Here is a 19,727-nt window from a genome sequence, read left to right as displayed (position 1 = left end):
CAACCTTCCCTAGACTTTTTTTTTCTGGGGGGGGGGGTGGAAACAAGTTACCTTCTCCATACATCCTGCTCCTCTGCACACGACTGGTGGAGGATGGGGGGGGGGGGGGGGTGATTGACAGATGGGAAGGAATAATAATTTTTTTTCGTAACCTAAGGCCATCTCCTGTGATTGGCTTGCCAGCTGACATCTCCAAACCCCCCCCCCCCCCCCCCCCCCCTTCACCTCCCGCCTCCTCTCCTCCCTCCCATTTAATATTGGGCCTGTGGATGAGGCATCCTGAGGGAGAAAAAAAAAGTGCAGTGAGAGGAAGACATCCACCTTAGGGAAGGAGAAGAAGGACAAGAAGAAGAGAGGGAGGGAAGGAAGGAGAGGAGCGTCACTCACTTTTCTTTCTGGCAGCCACCAGGAGCCTCACACGCTTTCCTGGCCCGACGGCGCCAACAACAGGACGCTTCTTCTTCTTTTCGACATTTTCATTTGAAATTTCCACTCCACTCCTGAAAATTTCCCCCAAATCTCGTGGGGAAAGTGGAGCTTCCATGCGTTGAACCCCCCAACCAGGCTCGCCTCATGGATTTGTACCTGATTGGATATTTGGCGTGCGTGTGGCTGTGCGGCTCGCGGGTGCTCGGAGGCTATCCCATCTGGTGGTGAGTGCGCCGCGACCGGCAAAATCGGGTGTACGACGGGCGCGCCGCCGTTCAGAAACAAAATGATAAAAGGCCTCGGATGCAGTTGAGGGGTGACTTTTATGCAAATTCTAAGCGGAATGAAGTGAGTTTGAAAATGGGTGCCGGGCGGATGGTAGCGCAGCGTTGACACATGAATGTAATTCCACAAAATATGGAAGTCAAAAGAAGTTGAAGCACACAGGAAATAAAAGTCACATTTCTATTCCAGAAGACACTCGAACTCCATTCCACAAGAAATTCCATCGAAACAAAAAATGAATTCAGAATTGCAGATAAGCAGGAAACAAAGTGCGGCTCCGAAACGTAACATTGTCATGTGACTTCTTTCAATTGACTTGTCCACGTTCGTGCTGTTTTATGCTGGTTTGGTGACATTTTATGACATTACTGGGCTAAAATAAATAAATAAATAAATAAAGCAACTATTCTGAAAAAATGTCTGCCGTTTTTGAGAAGTGCGGAATCTTACAAGGAAAAAAAATCAAATTCCAAGGAGATATTTTCGAGAAAAAAGATGAGAACAAAGCCATGTTTTTTGAGAAAAAGTCCTCATCTTACGAGAACAAAAATGGCGTTCTTTCAAGACACAATGTTTTCACGCCAACACACGTTGGCGGTTTCTTTCTTTTGTTATGGTTACGGCTTGTCACCTCCATGCGAGTTACTGCAGAATTCTGGTGAACTTTTGAGTGACTTGGATGCATTTCTTCTACTCGATGTAGATGTGTGTGCGTGCGTGCGCGGGTGACGAAGGCGATCTGGCGTGGTCTGCGCAACTTGTCAATGCGACTGCACGTTCGGTAGCCCAGCGAGCATGTGGGCCGCCGCGCAGCGCCAGCGTGCTCTTCTGCTTCCATTTAGCGCGGCGGCGGGCGCCAAGCGCCTCGCGAGGTCTGCACGCCCACTGCTGGCTGCGGCGAGGACCGGCGCGCACGAGCCGAAAAGGGGCTCGGCTCGCTGACCCCCGGGTTCCTTTCAAGGAGCTTACGTGACGGCGGTGTCGTGTTCCCGGTAGCGAACCGAGCGCGTGGTTGCCTTTGATTAGAGCCGACACATTTTTGGCGGCGTGGCTCCAGGTGACGGCGCAGGTGCTGAGGAATGGCTGACGTGAAGGCCCCTCCCGCCCCCGACACACAAACGTCAAACGTTTCCGCGAGCGGCCCGGCGGGCTCCTCTAGCAGCGCCTGACGGAGGGGCCGTAAAATGTGCACATACTGCAGACGTGCACGCGGGGAGCGCTAATCAGGAAGCTTCGGCGAGTCAATTGGCCTCGTAAATTCAAATTCAAGAATGTTGCGGGGAAACAGGCTCAGACTACAGTGCCGTTGGACTGTGACAAAAACAGCAGTACGTCATATAGTCATGATGAGAAGGTTGAGGACATTGCACGTGTGTTTGCTAGCAATTTACAAAACAATAAAACAAATAAATGGCCAGAAGGACCCTAAAGTGGCAGCTTCAAAATAACAAGGCAGACTTCCTGTGTCTTTTCACGTAAGGTTTTGACCTTTTCTAGACTTTTTGTGGGTCTACTCAAGATAGAAATGCCTTCCAACTTTCATGTTGCGGAGTAAAAATGGATTCACAGGCGGAATTTTCAAAAACCTTTTAAGGACCCGTGAAAAAGGCCACATTGACCCGACAATGGCCGCTTCAAACCACGATGGTATGTTTTTTTTTTGTATTCGATCTGATTGGAATGAAGAAATGAAAAAAAAAAAAAGGTTGTTTTCATTAAAATCATATTTGACAATAGAGGGGTCACACTTTTTGTCCTAAAATCACACACACACGCCCACAAATACACACATTTCTCCAGTGTGACCTCAGCAGCTTAAATGGAGCTGAAGAGTCCATCTCCGGGTCTCAGGAATGTCATTATCTGACAGCCCCCCCCCCCCCCCAAAAAAAAAAACTTCCAGCCCTCAGTCTCGGATGGATCACTTCAGATGATTCCCAGTGCGACCGTGCGTGTGAAAGGATTGAGGATGTCGCGGTGTTATTCGCAGACGTGTGACGAACGTAGCTGCAGCTCGGGCAGGAACGTTCCCGAGAGGCCCGGCGCCGGGGGTCAAAGTTCACTCCAATGTAAAGTATTTGGACAGTATGATGCGGGCAGGTGCACTTCGGAGCCAACCGATGATAGAGTTTTCCTGTTTTATGGCCGTCAAACTTCGCTGCCGTGTTCGGCCCGCGTGCAGCGACGGAAACTGCAATTCTTCGCAATTCGACGTCGCTCATCTGTCAAGCGCCCGTGCGTCAAATTTGGTAGCGATCGGACAAAATAACCGAAGAAAAGCGTGTCTTGGTAGGGCTTCTTGAAATGGGCAAAATGACACCGAAACGGCAGCGTCAAAGCAAAATGACAGACTCGCTGCGTCTTTTTGGCCAGAGATATGATAGACATGCATCCAGAATTTCCTGTTGCTAAGTTAAACTGAGAGTTTCTACTCACGATAAGCATGCCAGCAACTTTCATGGCGCTAAATGAAAGTCGCACTGGGGGCCGACGTCAACAAGAAGCAGCGAACGAGCGAGGCGAGCTCCTCACGAGCTCATTTCAAAGCAGCCGTAATCTGGCCCTTCATCAAAGCAGATGCGCTGCGCTCACGTAGGAAATGACAAAGTAGACCCGACTCACAATCACCCCCCCCCCCCCACTCCCACCTCCACCTCCAGCACGGATGGCTATTAGTGGCACTAAAAGACAGGGCGGGCTGGTTCCTCAAAGGGAAACCTCCGAGGCCCCAGAGGCTATGAGCTCATTAGGACCTCGCGCACGCGCAACATTTAAAGTCTTCATTAGCTCGGCCATCTCACCCGCTCGCGCGTTCGTTATGACCAAAGACACACGGGGTCACGTGCACGACTAAAGGCGAGCTCGTCACACCTGCGCAGCCCCCCCCCCCCCCCCCCCCCCCCCCCGCCCCTCCGGTCATTGTGACCCCGGTCAAACATGGTCGCCCCGTACCAAAGTTCGATTTAGAAAATGTACGTCTAAATGACGCGAGGTTAAACAATTCAAGTCCAAGAACGATTTATGTGAATCCAAGCTACAGAGTTGGAATGGTGCAACAATTCGCAGCACGCAAGCAACACCACCACCACCACGAGGGATTCCGTTATCAGCACGCAGCGTCTTTAAATATGTTTAAAAGACGCTATGCCTTTGTTCGCATAGCCACAAACGAATTCCAGAAGCACGCCTGAAGATTCCAGACGCTCTCGTGCGAGTTTTGATTTGCGTGGGACACATTAGTGCTGACATTTGGAGCACAGAGCCAACAAGCTAGCAACAACATAGCACCGAGCTAACACCAAACGAAGCTCAGGCCTGAAGAAATGAACCCTCCAAAACTGCTCAAAGGACACGCTCCCATTTCCAACATCTTTGTGAAGTGGGATTTTTGTTTTTCCATGATGCCATCAAAAACTAAATTAGCAAGTAGACTGAACATAAGAAACACACTTTGGGTGTTCATTATCTCGCTTCACCCCAAGATGAGACAGACTCGTTGAAAAGAAACAAGTGGAGGCTCCCGCTAATCACAACAATCATTTGCTTGTATCGGTTTCTACGACAGATATAAGGATTAAGGTCTTTCTTTTTGGAGACACCCTGAACGACCCTAGTTGAAGCCAGCTGCACCATCAAGTGTAAAAGTGATCAGTAGATTTCGTTCCCCCCAAACGTATCGATAGATTGCTCTCAATGGGCCTTATTTGTACCAAGATCCCAAATCGCAGGTGCTAAAATGTTGCAACTGGTGTAAAGGTGTTGGAGATCGCTGCCATTAAAAGAGGGTTTTGCGATTTAGGAAGCTCTGATGTTTTTCCACCATGGAACATTTGGGAGAACACCACAAAGGCAAAGTGAACTTTGAAGTGATGGAATTGGAAGTGTTAGTGGAAGAAAACAATCTTCTTCAATCTCAGAAATAGAACCTGCTACTCTCTCAGGGTCAGAATAAATTAGTGACAGAGACCTTCTTCCCCGTTTTTGACTATGGACTGCCTCATCCAAATATCTCCAGTCCTTGGACACTGTTTTTCACTCGGCACTGAGAGTGCCACTTGCTGTAGTCGCCTCACGCGCCTTTGTGAGTTATATACAAATTCAAACTTGCAGATTTGGACATTGGTGGATCCTAATTATAAGAATCTTTAAGGCTTGATTTCGGCTTAACTGTGTGCTTTATTTATTTTTTTTAAAACAAGGAATAGTTTTTTTTTTGCATTCTTGCACTACACTCGTTTCATCTGTTCCTCGCGTGAGGACTGAATTTGGAAAAAAAGCTTTCAGCTTTGCTGCCCCCCGCGGCATGGAATACTCTGAAACTCTCTGAAGTTATTCCGTTTGGAGTTTTCCGTTCTTGTCCTGAGGGACGACGAGCTCGAGACCACCGAACAGTGCCTGTGCTTCAAATTTGGAATTGTTGTGTTAGAACTTCTGCACTTTTGATTGAAGAACACTTGGATTTAACCTGATTTAACATTGCGTTGGGACGGCACACCTGAAAAACTGCTCTGGCCAGCGGCAATTGTCACAGTGTACTAAAATGACCCAGACGCATGGAAATGCAGAATTGAAAAAAGTTTTGTCATCGGTAATATAGCATGACTCCTTCTTGTGACTCATTCCAAGTCAACCATAAGATCATTCAAAAGCTCCAAAATTGAATTGCTGATATGTCGCGATAATGTTTTTTGTTTTTGTTTGTTTGTTTCTGGCATTTCAAAAATGTTCACACAAGCGTAAAAGATCGGTACTCGCTGTTGTTTCTCAATTGTGTCGGCGCCACCTTCTCAACCAAGTAACCGCAGTTATTGTCATGCATTCGCACTCGCTTATCAGAGGCGGTATTCGTAGACGCAAAATCGGGCATCGGAAATTGTCTCGGGTTTGATAAATCACATTGCGCATGCCTGATCTATTTGCGTCTATTCGCCCGGTTAGTAGAGCCGGGCTTCCACGTCTGTTTGCGTGAGAAATCAAGTATGTGCCCGTTTTTGCACGTGCAAGGCTCAGTTAATCAGGCCCGATGCGTCTGGTGGTCTCAGAGGAGAGTTCACAAGTTTACGTCGCGTTCAGCTTCCCTCTCGTGACTGCAGGGCGTCCTCGTCCCAACGCTGCACTCCAGCAGCAGCGGCGGCAGCAGGATGAGCTGTGGAGCTCCCGACAGGTTGGAACATCTTTCAATGGTACTGTCATTTTTTATCTGATCAGCCGGAAGCTGTTGGACTACAAATCAAAAGTGTGCCAGAGAAGAAGCCATCAACACGAGAAAAAGTCCCGTCCTCGGGAGAAGCCGGCAACCGCGCGTGGCCCACTTAGTCTCTTTCCGCCGTCTGCAGCTCTCCACGGACTCTTTTGAGGGATTCGACAGCAACAACGTGACGCCGGTGCGGTCTCTGCCGGCGCCTCGCTTAGCGACGCGACGGTCCGCGGGCAAATCTGACAAAACACCTGCTTATGCTTCCACGTTTCGAGGGAAACACGAGTTGAATGCGAATAACGTCCCCAATGTCACCTGGGATGCGACACTTGAGGCTCAACATAGCATATGCTAGCCTGATTTATTCAGGAGCCAAGTTTGTTTGCGAGTCTTCTATTGCGTCCTTACCGTCATTCCAATCAAACGGTCATGTTCATGAAAAGATAACTCCCGAGACACCCACTTCCTGTTTGGGGGAAGTAGCTACTTCTACATCTGAAGGAGTCCCCAGGTAGCTTTTTAGCATTGAGGGTGAACACGTGCTACCTCCTTGTAGCTTTGCGTACCTCAGCCCCACTGCTGCTTCTTTTGTTTGAATTTCAACAAACTTCCAATAAAGTTTCACATTCAGTGCAGAAGCTACAGTGACGATGAATCCAAAGACAAACTCTAGACCTTTTCACCATGACGTCACATTCTCGTAAGTCAAGGTACCACTGTACTTTCACGTGGGCCCGCTGAGCTCGCTAGAGAGAAAACCCTCAAACAGGCTGTAAAGCCCCCCAGGGCAGATGAGGCCCCACGCGGGACTTGCCGGGGCACGCACCTGCCAAAGCCTGCAGTTGGCCGCCGCCGCCGCTCTTGCCGTTTGTCCCAGCGCCTGCAGCAGATTCCCCCGGATGGCTGGCTGCCTCTGTGGAGGTCTGCCGTTCGCCGCCCCGGTCGGGACATGTTGCTCACGGCTTCCGAGAAGCCGGGAAAAGCAGGAAGGAAGGTGGGGGAGGGGGGGGGGGGGGGGGGTTGATGGGGACGGACGAGCGCGGCCCACGTGCTAGCACGATTCCACTCACAGCCCCTCGGCTGAGACTCATTCCTCATCCGCCTTGCGGATTGAGAGAATGTCCGGTAAACATATCGGGACGCAAACTTGAAAATGTTGGCATGGGAAATGGGAGGTCAAGTGAATCCCCGCCTAGTCGCAGTTTACAATTCATCAATTCACAGATTTCATTTTTTCTGTGGAACCGAACCGTCACTGATTCGCTTTTGTGCACTTTCTGTGATGCCCTAAGATGCCGCCAAACCGCTGGCTACGAGGAAAGTGGGAATTGGTGTCAAAGCAGTATGTTAAAGAGAAACATCTTGGCTCTTCTAAGATCGTTGGATATCAGGGAGGAGTTAAGTTTAGCCAGGGTTGTTAGTGAAGTTTATAGAGTCTTTGCTGCATATGCATGTACATGTTTGTTTTTGCTCTACTGAGTGGCTTTTAAGCTTAAACTCTTGTCACTGTATTGCTTCACAATTGCTATTTTTACGCATATCGAAGGTGATATACATCACTACCCCCCCCCCCCCCCCCCAAAAAATAAAAAATCTAATAATCTGTTAGCCATGTATTTTTAAAGGTAATGTTATGTGTTTGAAATGATATCCAAGTGTTTTAGGCTCATAGTTTGTGGTTTATCTATGTTAGAAACAATATAGGCAAGTGTAAAGATTGGTGGGGAGCGTCCGTCACTCGCATTTTCTCGCTATTACAATTCGGAGACAGCGTTTTCATCAATTTTCATCCATGACAAGGGGCCGCCGCGTTTGGCAACATCGCCCTCTGCCCGTCGACCGAAATTAACGTCATTCGCGTTGCGAACGTCAAGTGACCAAATGCAGACCTGCTTCGGTAACGAGCAGAACTCCGGGTTGATGACGCGATGGTTTGAAAACAAACTTGCTCAAATGATGTTCAAACTGCGACGGAGGTGCGAATGAAGAACCGCGATACAGTTGGCGGGGGTAACACTGTATTTCTGACTTGATCAATGCGGCGTTAAGAGACATCAATCGCATTCATGCGAGGTCGCTTTGTTCATGCTAACTTCATGGTCTTTGAAAAGATCGGGTGGTGGGGGGCGCCGGTGGTCGAGAGGTTGTTAGTCCTAGTACAACTGTATTCATACTTGACTTTTGTGCTGCATTAGTGCTGTCAGGGGGCTGAGGCATGCTCATCTGTCACAGTCACTAGCCGCTCTTATTGGGTTGCGCCCGGCGGGGGTGCTTAGGTCATCGCGAGCGGCGCTATGATCTGATCACTGACAATTGTCTCTCAAACCCCCCCCCCCCCTTGCACACCACCACCATGGGATCCTTTCATGGCCCCCAGCGCCATGTTGTCCACTCGGGCCGAGCTGCTAATCAGATGGCAGCGATTCTCATAAAAAGATCTTGGTTTGAGCCCGACGTGCTAAAACACGGACGCGGGCCTCGTCTTCTCTTTGTGAGCTCAGCAGAAATTGACAGCAATCAAAATGAAACACCTGAAGGAAACTACAGTGACGTTCCGGACCCAACCGTGATAAATGAAAATACATATTATTTTAAATCAAATAAAAATCTGCCATATATAAAAATATTTGAAAACTTGAATTGATTAAAACACACTGTCAATGTATTTGAACCCCCCAAAAATGCAAGCATAAAAAGTATCGAGACACGCATGTGCCTTTAAGAGGCGGGGCCTGGTGGGACGATGGCACGTGATGTTGGCGAGCATGCCTGTGAGCGTGTAGGCGTGAGCTGTGGCTGACAGCAGCTTCAGCGTGAGTGCACTGATTGCATTTGAGTGTTCTCCTGGTGTTCAACAAACGACTTCAAATTGCATCGGTGACTGTGGCTCCCCTTTCCCCCACGTCAGGGCAGTACAGTAATTATACTATAAAAATGCCTAAAAACCATTGAAAAAAGCGATGCACAATATATATAGAAAATATCCAACAATAAGGGGATGAAAAATGTAAACATTTGTTTTAGATTTTAAACCTTATATTACTCCTGCTGCGTGCTGTAATCACATGGACATTTATTTCAACACACTTCTCAAACACATAGTCAATACAACTTTTTACAGTTTAGGATGATTTCATTATTACTGGATATCCATTTGCGGAAGCACAAACGGATCTGATTCATGATCAGCGCGGCGTAGAGGGGGACGCGGAGGAGTCTCCCAAACTGATCTCGAGAGTTTGTAACTATGACATCAGCACATTGGAAGCATACGATTGTCTTGGCATGTCTTGTTAAGATGAAGAAATCGTGTAAAGCACATTGAGGTCCTTGTGTGTGAAATGCACGATATACATACATTTGCTTTGCTTTAAGACTCGACTTCCGACTGAATTCAAATGTGTTACGAGTCTTGTCGCTCAAGAAAAAGGTAAAGACTGAAATAACCGATTGACTTTGGACTCCAGCGTCTTCAAGGTCTTGTAGCTCAAGAAGAAGTGCAAGAGTTCATGTGAAATGAGTGAAAGAATGCTGACTTTGGACTTGACTCGTCTTAAAAGCGTAGTGGATCATGATAAGTTGAAGACAATGTAAAATTAGTTTTAAGACTCTTGACTATGGACCTGACACCAGTGGATGAAGAAGTTTAAGACTGAAGGAAGTTCCAGACTCTTCATGCCGTTGACTCCAATGTCTTAAGTTTTGTAGCTAAAGAAGGCATTACAAACGTTACATGACAGACTGACTTTGGACTTGACACTCATGACTTACAGGGGTTGCGGATCAAGCAGAAGTTCAGGATTCGTAAATCCATTGACCACAAAGTCTTAAAAAGTCTTGGAGCTGAAGAAGTTCGAGACTTTATGTGAAAGACTCTTGACTTTAGCGTGATAATTAAATCTCTTGTAACACGCCAAGGTGTGGTAAGTTTAAATATGAGGATCTGGGACGTTGTCGATGTAAGGCTGCTGTTTCCGAGATGCTGACTGAAACTGTTGCCGCCCCCCCAGGTCGCTGGCCCTGGGGCAGCAGTACTCATCCTTGGGCTCCCAACCCATCCTGTGCGGCTCCATCCCAGGCCTGGTTCCCAAGCAGCTGCGCTTCTGCCGCAACTACATCGAGATCATGCCCAGCGTGGCCGAGGGCGTCAAACTGGGCATCCAGGAGTGCCAGCACCAGTTCCGCGGGCGGCGGTGGAACTGCACCACCATCAAGGACAACCTAGCCATCTTCGGCCCGGTGCTGGATAAAGGTAGGCGTTTGCGTCACTGTGCGATGACTCATGCGTGCGGGTTCAGAAAGGCTACTGCAAGCCGTTACAAAAACCTCCACATGTAGCAGAGAACAGTTTGGAGCCTGAGGCTCAGAGCTGTCTGTACTTCTGCTGCCAAAACACTAACTGGGACAATTACAATAATAGACACCTTTCCCGGCTGCAGCCAGCGCAAGCACAAGCACCGACACATTCTGCTTGCGTCCACATTTGTCCTCACCACCGTTTGCCCGTTTACAGCGCGGCGCATAAAAGAGGGTCAGCGTGCCGCATCCGTCGGCGGGTTCCCAGTCAAGTGCCACCGAAACACTGCGCACATTCATCAGGTCGCTCACACGCGGAATATCAATTGTCGGGATAGCGCCTGTGAGGCCGACAGCGGGACGCGGGCTCGCCGTCGGCGGTTGGGAAGGTAGACGCTTGTGTTGCCGCTGATTGGAAAAGAATCGGCTTGTGTGTGTCACAGGCGAATGAATGTGGGCAGCGTGAGCAGTCCAAGCGCCTCCGTCGGCTCAAAAGGAGAGGGGAGGCCAAATGAGATTACAGGCAATAGAAAAGGGCCGGGGGGCTCCGCTCAACCCCTACTGTGCATGAAGGCCGCTGCGCGCCTCACACAGTCCGGCTCCCACGGACGCCCCATTCACACGCCCTTTTGACTCTGTCATGAACAGGCTGAAAGGGGATCTCTCCCGACCTGGCCCGGGTGTGCGCTTCGGGACGGGGAGGCGAAACAAGGTGTGACGGGGCACTGAGCTGGCCGAGGGAGGTCGGAGCCCTACGGTGGGGCGGTTCGGTGACGGTGCTGCGTGCGATTTCTGCTGGGGGGGGGGGGGGCGCTTGGTTAAGGGAGTTTAGGGAATGCCAGCTCCGGGCAAAGCGGGGTGGTGGGGGCGCGAGTCGCTGGGCCCTTTGTGTGGATAACACAGTGTGACACAAGTGATACAATGGCGAATTGATGGGCCCAGCAGGTAGTAGCAGCAGCAGCGCCTTACCGACGAGTCGCTAGTGCGGGCCTTGTCCGAGACGACCTGCTTCGGAATCAGCTGGGACTGCTGAACTGACTGGTATTGTCCAATTAGCATGATGCAAAATATCACGTGCGTTCGGATTCTATTGTCATTTTTAGTGACGGACGGCAGCTCTGCATTAGCACCAACCTCATCGGAAGCCGTTTGGGCATTTATTCGATATCCTTGATATCCAGTTTACGAGTAATGTTTTTTTTTTCTTCTACTAGCGGGACATCAATGATCGTGAATAAATGCTCAAAAGCCTTTGGGGTATTAATTTGACTGTATCGGGGGAAACGGCGTAAAGTTACGATAACAAATTCATATTTAAGAGAATAAAGGCTGGAATATGAGGAACAAGTTGATTTCAGGATTTTTTTCCGGAACAATAAGTCAGGTTAGTGAGGGAAGAACATTTCAAAAATAACTTTATTCCTATAAAATTCATCTTCCTCAAAGGATGAATAAAGGATATCAATCAATTCTGCCCTTATTATGGAAAAGATGCATTTATTCACGAAAACATTGGACTCATTTCTTCAAATACGATCTGTTTTGTTCTCTAACGAAATCTGACTATCGCAGTAATAATACACCCTTTGTTCTTAAAAAAAAACAAAAAAAAACTTTCTTAATGCAATGGTGTGAGATTGATGTGATGATTGTGACGATACATCACAACGATAGCGCTTTTAATTGCCCCAGAACTAAGCTAGGGAAGAGTAATTGGTTTATCATGTTTTATTGGCACGCCAATATGTAGGTATGCACATTTTGAAACATTTATTGCAAAATATTTTTGCGTACCCCGATACAACGGCTCGTGGATGTCGGTCCCGGGACCCCAGTTTGAGAACCACTTCCAGATGTCCCGAACAGGCAGTCAAACTAGCAACATTTTGTCTAATTGGGTGGCGGACTCATTGTCTTGGAATTTCTGGCTCTACCTGAGTAAACTCGCCTACCGCTGCATATCAGTTTGTCTTCACATTTGTGTTAGAGCCGGCGGTGCGTAATGAATGGCAGAGCCTCAGACAAGTGTGCTGCGATGATCAAACAATGGTGTCGGGCTTACATAATGAGCCGGTGCCTTCAAAGGGGGCGTCAGCGAAGTAAACGGGCCGACGTGCTGCTAGGTTTCACCTAAAGGCCTTGTGCACTGAACAGGGATGGGTAAGGGATGAGGGGGCGGGGGGGGGGGGGGACAACATTCCTGAAACACTATCCAGATGCAAAGCAGCACACCTCAGGGATGACAGGAGGTCATGAGATCCCACTGAGCACTAAGGCCCCCCTGACATCGCCACAAAGGGCTGATGTCACTGCAGGGACTCTGCTTTTCCAGGAGTCCTCACTCATCCTGGAGTAAACAAAGTGTTTACTGTCTTTTATCATCCAGTGGGATGTGGAGGGAAAGTCCTCCACCTCCCCAAGGAGGGTCGTCAGGAGGGCTGCTCGTTAACCATCCAGCCCGGGTGACCTGGTGATACACTTAAATCTGCCATTTCCCGACACGCTGTGGTCTTCATTCTGTCCTAACAGAAACTGGTGACATGTTTAGGAACGAATAGCGCGTTACTGATCAAGCAGAGGCGTTAAGGGGATCCTCTGTTCACAATAGCGTTCCGTTCCTGTGGTGGCAACATAACCCGGATTTCTAGTCAGGGTCAAAGTGGAGCGACAGAAGTATGTTTGACTAGTACGTACAGGACTTGTATGAGAAGAGGAAGGCAGTGGCAAGGTGAGGTGTGCTGCTGCTGTGACAGAAGACTTCAAGGTGGAGTTGAGACTGCAGCAAGGATCAACTCTAAGCCCCTTCTTGTTTGCTATTGTGATGAACAAAGGAGACTCCATAGGCTATGATGTTTGCAGATGACTGTGATCTGTGGTGAGAGTAGGGAGCAGGTGGCAGAGAAGCTAAAGAGGTGGAGGTATGCACTGGAGGGACGAGGAATGAAGATCAGTCACAGTAAGACAGAGTATGTGTGAGAATGAAAGGGCGTTACAAAGAGTAGAGGTGGCATCAACTGTGCGGAGTAATGGGGAGTGTGGAAGAGAGGTGAAGAAGGGAATACAGGAAGGACTGAGAGAAAGGGTGGAGGAAAGTGTAACGGAAGAGCACCAGCTAAGGTGAAAAGAAAGGTGTAGCTGTCCCTCAGCTCTATGAACAGGCGAGACGTGCGGATTGGCATCAGCTGAGACCGTGTGACGTAACACAGTGAAACCTAAGTACAAATGAACACAATATCAGTTCCAAGATCAGGCATATAATCGTACTTTTATAAGCACAAAGAAAATGACCTCATTCAGCTTACCGAGGGAGCTAGCTAATCAAAGATTCAAGGCTTCAGCTGTTTCTTCTTTCTGGAGCTTTGGTTCGTTTTATCTTTAGATTAAAGACTTTTGTGTGTCCATTGGGTCCTGAAGCTCTTCTAGCCAAAGGCTCAGAGAACTAGTTTCTTCCTTGGAGCCTGGTGTATGGTTCTGAGATCAGTAAGTAGCAATGACCAGGAGACAGAGCGAGAGGTGGCAGAGTTAAGATGCTGAGAATCTCTTTGGCAGTGACGAGGATGGACAGGTTCAGGAATAAAATAATAAATTACAGACAGTAAGTAAGTCAAGGTCGCTGAAGAACTACATGATATAGCGGAAGAACACTGCAATGATTTTAAGTAGAATCCTCAAGTGAGTGTCCTCTTTGTCCTGAGCAGAGTTGCGTTGAAGGGAAGGACTTTGAATAGCAGCGTCTGGATGTTGGCAGAGCTCACGTTTGCGCTTGACCATGTTTAACACGATTGACACACTCTCCCTTCTCTGCCCCCCGCCTGTTTGCCGCCCGGCCTCCGTCTCCCACAGCAACCAGAGAGTCGTCGTTTGTCCACGCCATCGCTTCGGCCGGCGTCGCCTTCGCCGTGACGCGTTCCTGCGCCGAGGGCACGTCCACCATGTGCGGCTGCGACTCCCATCACAAGGGACCGCCCGGGGAGGGCTGGAAGTGGGGTGGCTGCAGCGAGGACGCAGAGTTTGGCGTGCTGGTATCCCGGGAGTTTGCCGACGCCCGGGAAAACCGGCCGGACGCCCGCTCCGCCATGAACCGGCACAACAACGAAGCGGGACGCACGGTAAAAACTCAAAAATGTTGCCTGGATGTAACGTGTGGAATCAGCCTCGAATCATACACTGAACCGACAAAACTGCAGTGGGACCTTGACTTGCAAGTTGAATTTGTTTGGTAACCAAGCTAGCGACTCGAATGAGCGAGTTTAAGATGGTAGCGGAGAAGTCCACAACATGCACCTCGTATCCCATAATTTGCAATACAAATACATTTAGTTTCACGCGCTGCCACGGAACAAATGAAACTTCTAAGTCAAAGTAAAATTGCATTTTCAACCGCAAATGTTTGCCCACGGTTGTCCAATCTTCTTTCCGCGGTAACAACATCAACACGACGATTGATGCTTTCTTTCATTGGAAAGATTAGCCGATGTTTCTGTTTGAGCTCAAAACGCTTTCCAAACACTTCGCCGCACACAAACACACCCACGGCAAAAATTCCCTGACTGTCAAGTCAGCTTCGTGACTTGAGGGAGAAAGGCGGGATTTTAGCCATTAACGGCTGGCCGCGACCACACAGGAAGCAGGCGGCAGGGTCCGCGCCTCGCTTTGCCACCTGGCCCCGTTCACGCTGCCTCTGTTTGGCCCGCGGGCACCTGGAGCCCTCGCTTTGATGTCACCTGTCCATCCTCTGGTGGGATGGTGAGGTGCAGGGGATTTTTTTTTCCGAGGTTAAATATAGAATGAAAGAACAACAAAGGCGCTAGGAGCCTAGGGGCGGCTCACTGTTGATGTGAGCTACAGAATTAGTAGCTGCGCCCCAAATTCTCCTTTAAGTAGTCAATGAATTACCTAAATCATATCTAGGAGACCTAGACAAGCTTTTAGATGATGTCATATTCTTGTAAGTAACAACAACGTAACATACAGCAAAAGCACACCTGATGATCTCTCACGGCACATTGGTTGGGAATCGCAGTTCTGTCTGACTCTCTGACTTGTTTTCTCTAATCCCAAAAAGAGGATCTGGTCTGACTTTGTCATCCTCTATGCCCACAACCACAAACATACTCAACAGTCTAATCCGAAATTAGTCAGTATCAGGCAAGTCAAATATGTGAGACTTACAGTGAAGAGATTCTGTAATTCATGTATGATGAATTTTTGCAGTCAATTTGATACAATAGCTAAGCGGTTTTGATTACTTGGCACAACAACAAAACCTTCTGCACACACAAAATATGCTGCCCTTCTAAACATACCTAGTCAATGGATTTAAGTACAGTAATAAGTATTTGTACTTGGTTACGTCCCACTACTAGTGAATCCACTGATGGAACTTTTGTCTGGGTGTCAAGTATGCATGACCGCAGGCTTTGGAATGTTTCTATCTCGGATTCCATCTCTCTTGCAGAGTAGTATCATTGCATTGACATTCGAACAATGTTGTGTTGCGTGTCGCCCAGACCATCCTGGACCACATGCATCTGCGCTGCAAGTGCCACGGCCTGTCGGGGAGCTGCGAGGTGAAGACCTGCTGGTGGGCGCAGCCCGACTTCCGCATGCTGGGCGACTACCTGAAGGACAAGTACGACAGCGCCTCTGAGATGGTGGTGGAGAAGCACCGGGAGTCCCGCGGCTGGGTGGAGACCCTGCGCGTCAAGTACGCCTTCTTCAAGCACCCCACTGAGCGCGACCTGGTCTACTATGAGGGCTCGCCGAATTTCTGCGAGCCCAACCAGGAGACGGGCTCCTTCGGGACGCGAGACCGCGCCTGCAACGTGTCGTCGCACGGCATCGAGGGTTGCGACCTGCTGTGCTGCGGCCGCGGGCACAACACCCGGACCGAGAAGCGCAAGGAGAAGTGCCACTGCATCTTCCACTGGTGCTGTTACGTCAGCTGCCAGGAGTGTGTGCGCGTTTATGACGTGCACACGTGCAAGTGAACGGGGGGCCCGGACCTTTCAGATCCCTGCACGGCGTCCCCCTCATTGCGTACACGGCCCGTCCCTCTCTGCACCCAACCTGGTGGACGCGTCTGACCCTCCCCAAGCTTCACCTCCCCCATTGTCTTTATTTATTTCCCCTCTGTGCCAACCACATGTACAGTAACACACAAATGCAGTCAGAACAAACAACACGAAAATATTTCCTTTGGAATTATTTAAAAAGAAAAAAAAAAAAAAAAAAAAAAAAAACAGACCTCATGTGTCCGGCCGCTCCGGCTGGTTTTACGATTACACTACTCACAAAAAGAGATTCAGCTTTCGGGTGAAATTTCAGGATGGTCTTAAAATTTGAATTTTTCAAGGCATGCGTCCAATTGTTCAATGTTTCCGAACTTTTGACACAACTTCCTGTTCTTTAACAAAATTCACAACAGGTGTTTGTCCACAGGTTATCTACTTCTACACCTTTCTGTGACTCTTCCAGTCTCTCTGTTGCAACCCGTTGATGACACTCTCTGTCAATCTAAGCTCGGTGGCAACCTCCGAGGTCGTGTTGATCAATCATTAGGTGTTGTCCTGGTCTCGTCATGTCAAAACGGGAACAGCCTGAAGGACTGTTTAACTCATTCACCGCCAACCATTTTCAAAGCAAAGTTCCCCATATTGCCAGCTGTTTGAGAACGTTCTGACTGATTTGCAAGACCTACTGAATATTTAGGTCTGTGACAATATAAGCACTGAACTTACCAAAAAGTTTGCTTCTAGCTTTTTCCATTTTTTTTTTTTTTTGTAGCGAGCAGAAGAACACCAAAAACACTGGTTTCTGACAAACAAGCAGAGCAAACGAGCTTTTTGTGGAAAGAAATGTCAAGCAGAACAGTGACTCTGACTTTTGTGACACCTCAAACTATTTAAAAAAAAAAACAATGTATTTACAGATTCACCCCCTAATCTTTACCTTCTACTCAAAAGCTGCACTGATTTCAAATCCAAAGCGATGCAACGCAGCCATGTACGGTGGATCTGTTCGTCATGACAGTGGCAAACAAACCTGGATTTCACAAACGAGCTGGCTGAGAGCCTTTTCTGCGACAACCCGTTAAACAAAAACGTGTTAGACGAATATCTACGTCGGTGGCAGTAAACAGCTGAATTCCAGTTGATGAATATAAACGTCCACAGCAGCGAATGAATTAAATACCAATTCTAATTGAACCAGCAAATTTTAAGCACCTGTTGTGAATTTTGCCGTTCAGCTTCCTTGTTGTTAGTTGGACGTGGACATTCAAAAGTTTCAGTTCATCCTGATGATTCAACCCAAAGCCGAACATGCCTAACTTTTTGTGAGTAGTGTATAACGATTACTTTTCAAACTAAATCAACCTCTAAAAAAAAAGGTGACTTGAGCAGGTGGCCCAGGGAAGCGAAAGGCCTCCCCGTGTAAACTACTGAACAGGACTTCGGGTCTTCATAACTACTGAGCGGACGAGAGACGCTAGCGCGGCCCGATTTTTACGGCCCCCGCATTGCTGAAATATTAGAACAGGGCCGGACTGCAGGTATGCAGGAGGGAGCATGTGTGCGAACAGGCAAGCTCATTCCACGCGCTGACAATGTCACATTTCAGCCAAACATTGCTAAACTTCACTCTGGAGATAATTGGAAGAGGATTTCTTTTTTTTTTTTTTTTTTTTTTTTCTTCCCCCCATGGAACTGCTAAGTTTGCGGCTAACGTAGCAGTGCTGAGCAACCAGAGTCGCACACTCAAGTCAAGCTTCAGCACGCTTAGTGTTAAACGTAGAAGCAGAAATATGCTCGCGAGCACTCATCAGCGATGATGATGTGCGAAAATCACAGTGGGTGTTAAAGGAAAAAAAACAAAAAAAAAAACAACAATAACTGCTATTTGTTAAACTTTTGGCTGGCTTAGTGGGATACGATCGATACAGGGTGTAGACAAAGACTCACGTTTATGACAAAAGCAATTGATATATTTTTTCAGATGTGTTATATATACAGCTTTGAAGAAAAGAAAAAAAAAAAAAAAAAAGAAAAAAAAAAGATCTAGGGTTTTTTGTTTTTTTTTGTACATGGACAAGTGAAGCGCTTCCGAGTGAGATAAGCTACGTTTGAAATGGAGGACGGGTTATTGATGTGATAACTATCCGGCTAACCTGAAAGACCCTCATTGTACTTTAAGCAAGTGTTTCCTAACCTTTATTGAGTCAAGGCACATATTTTACAGGAGAAAAGTCTCACAGCACACCACCCCAAAAAAATATAGATATACAGTGAAACCCTGCTTATTTGTGGTTTGGCATTCACAGATTCATTTTTTGGGGGAAAACCTATCCTCCGTTATTCTCAGTTTTTGTGCTCAGGCCAAAGCACTAAAAAGTATTGCTTTGCTGCCATCTTGGTGCCAGCGAACTATGTTGAAGTGAGTTGAGGTGCTTCTTGTAGTGCTTTGCCGCCATCTTGTGACATCTATAGGCAATTCGAAACGTTTGTAGGAGTTGCGTCAATTACTCTCGGATTTTCGTGGGGTTCACTGTATCCTGAAATAATGACTGTCTTGTCTCAATTTATTCTGAAATTAGTGTGAAATCTCAACCGGTTTTGTTAAACACAAACTGATCATTCTGTTGTATAAATGCAAAAAGGTTAATTGTACCTTCTGTCATCTAGTATATCTTTCTGGCACAGATAGATGAACAAAGACATGTTATTTGTCATACATAAATAATAACATTCAGACCAATTAAGTCAAATTGGATAGTTTCCCGTAAACACCGCAACTATTCGGAATGAACATTTTAAGATAAATCTTGGCGAACAAACGACAGCTTTGTGATTGGAGCAGCAGCAAGAATCCGAACGAAACATGTTAGAGCCGCGTAGCGCGGCGCAAGCTTGTCGAGGCTACAAAAATAAAATAAGGAAATCATTTTTTAAAAACCGGCGGCTTCAAACGTTTCAGCCAGAAGCTGGTCATGACTTTGAGGTGCACTGAAAAGACTCATGAGATCATTCCGGAATTCGGGCCACAAAAAAATGCGAAAGCACAATGCGGGAGGGACGGGGGCACAAGATGGCGGAGGCGAGCGGATGTTTTTGTCTTTTCGCGAAAGGGGAGTGGGTGGGGGGTGCGGACCTGTAAGGTTTGCCGACATGTACTCATCATAGTGGAGCAAATGTAGCTGACACGTGCGCTAGCTTAGCTTAGCATCTTCCTACACACAAACACACACAGACTTCCTGTTGCTGACCCTCCCCCCACCCGCTATATCCAAAGTTTTGTACAAATGTTCTAAAAGTGAATTATTCCCTTTTGATTTTATAATCGTAAATGTTATGTTTTTATAAATATTATTTATTATACAATGTATATATCTGTATGACTGAACCAAGATTATATATTTGAACGACGACAATGTCTCGGCTCTTTTGCTTCAGAAATGCACCCAGTACTCACACTCTTACTTACGTAGAAATACTTTTGTAAAAAGAAAAAAAGTACTGATTCA

General features: G+C 47.6%; 1 protein-coding gene across 1 annotated transcript; it reads left to right on the top strand.

Annotated features, from left to right (window-relative positions):
• Positions 1 to 275: 275 nt before the first annotated feature.
• Positions 276 to 19,656, top strand: wnt3 (wingless-type MMTV integration site family, member 3). The gene is made up of 4 exons (XM_061755744.1): positions 276 to 653; positions 9,922 to 10,163; positions 14,051 to 14,316; positions 15,718 to 19,656. The coding sequence occupies exons 1-4, from the start codon at positions 574 to 576 to the stop codon at positions 16,195 to 16,197; spliced, it is 1,068 nt and encodes a 355-aa protein (XP_061611728.1). The 5' UTR covers positions 276 to 573; the 3' UTR covers positions 16,198 to 19,656.
• Positions 19,657 to 19,727: the final 71 nt, after the last annotated feature.

The sequence above is a fragment of the Phyllopteryx taeniolatus genome, chromosome 19 (assembly GCF_024500385.1).
Source record: "Phyllopteryx taeniolatus isolate TA_2022b chromosome 19, UOR_Ptae_1.2, whole genome shotgun sequence".
Classification (NCBI taxonomy): domain Eukaryota; kingdom Metazoa; phylum Chordata; class Actinopteri; order Syngnathiformes; family Syngnathidae; genus Phyllopteryx; species Phyllopteryx taeniolatus.
This window is presented reverse-complemented; position numbering and strand designations above follow the sequence as displayed.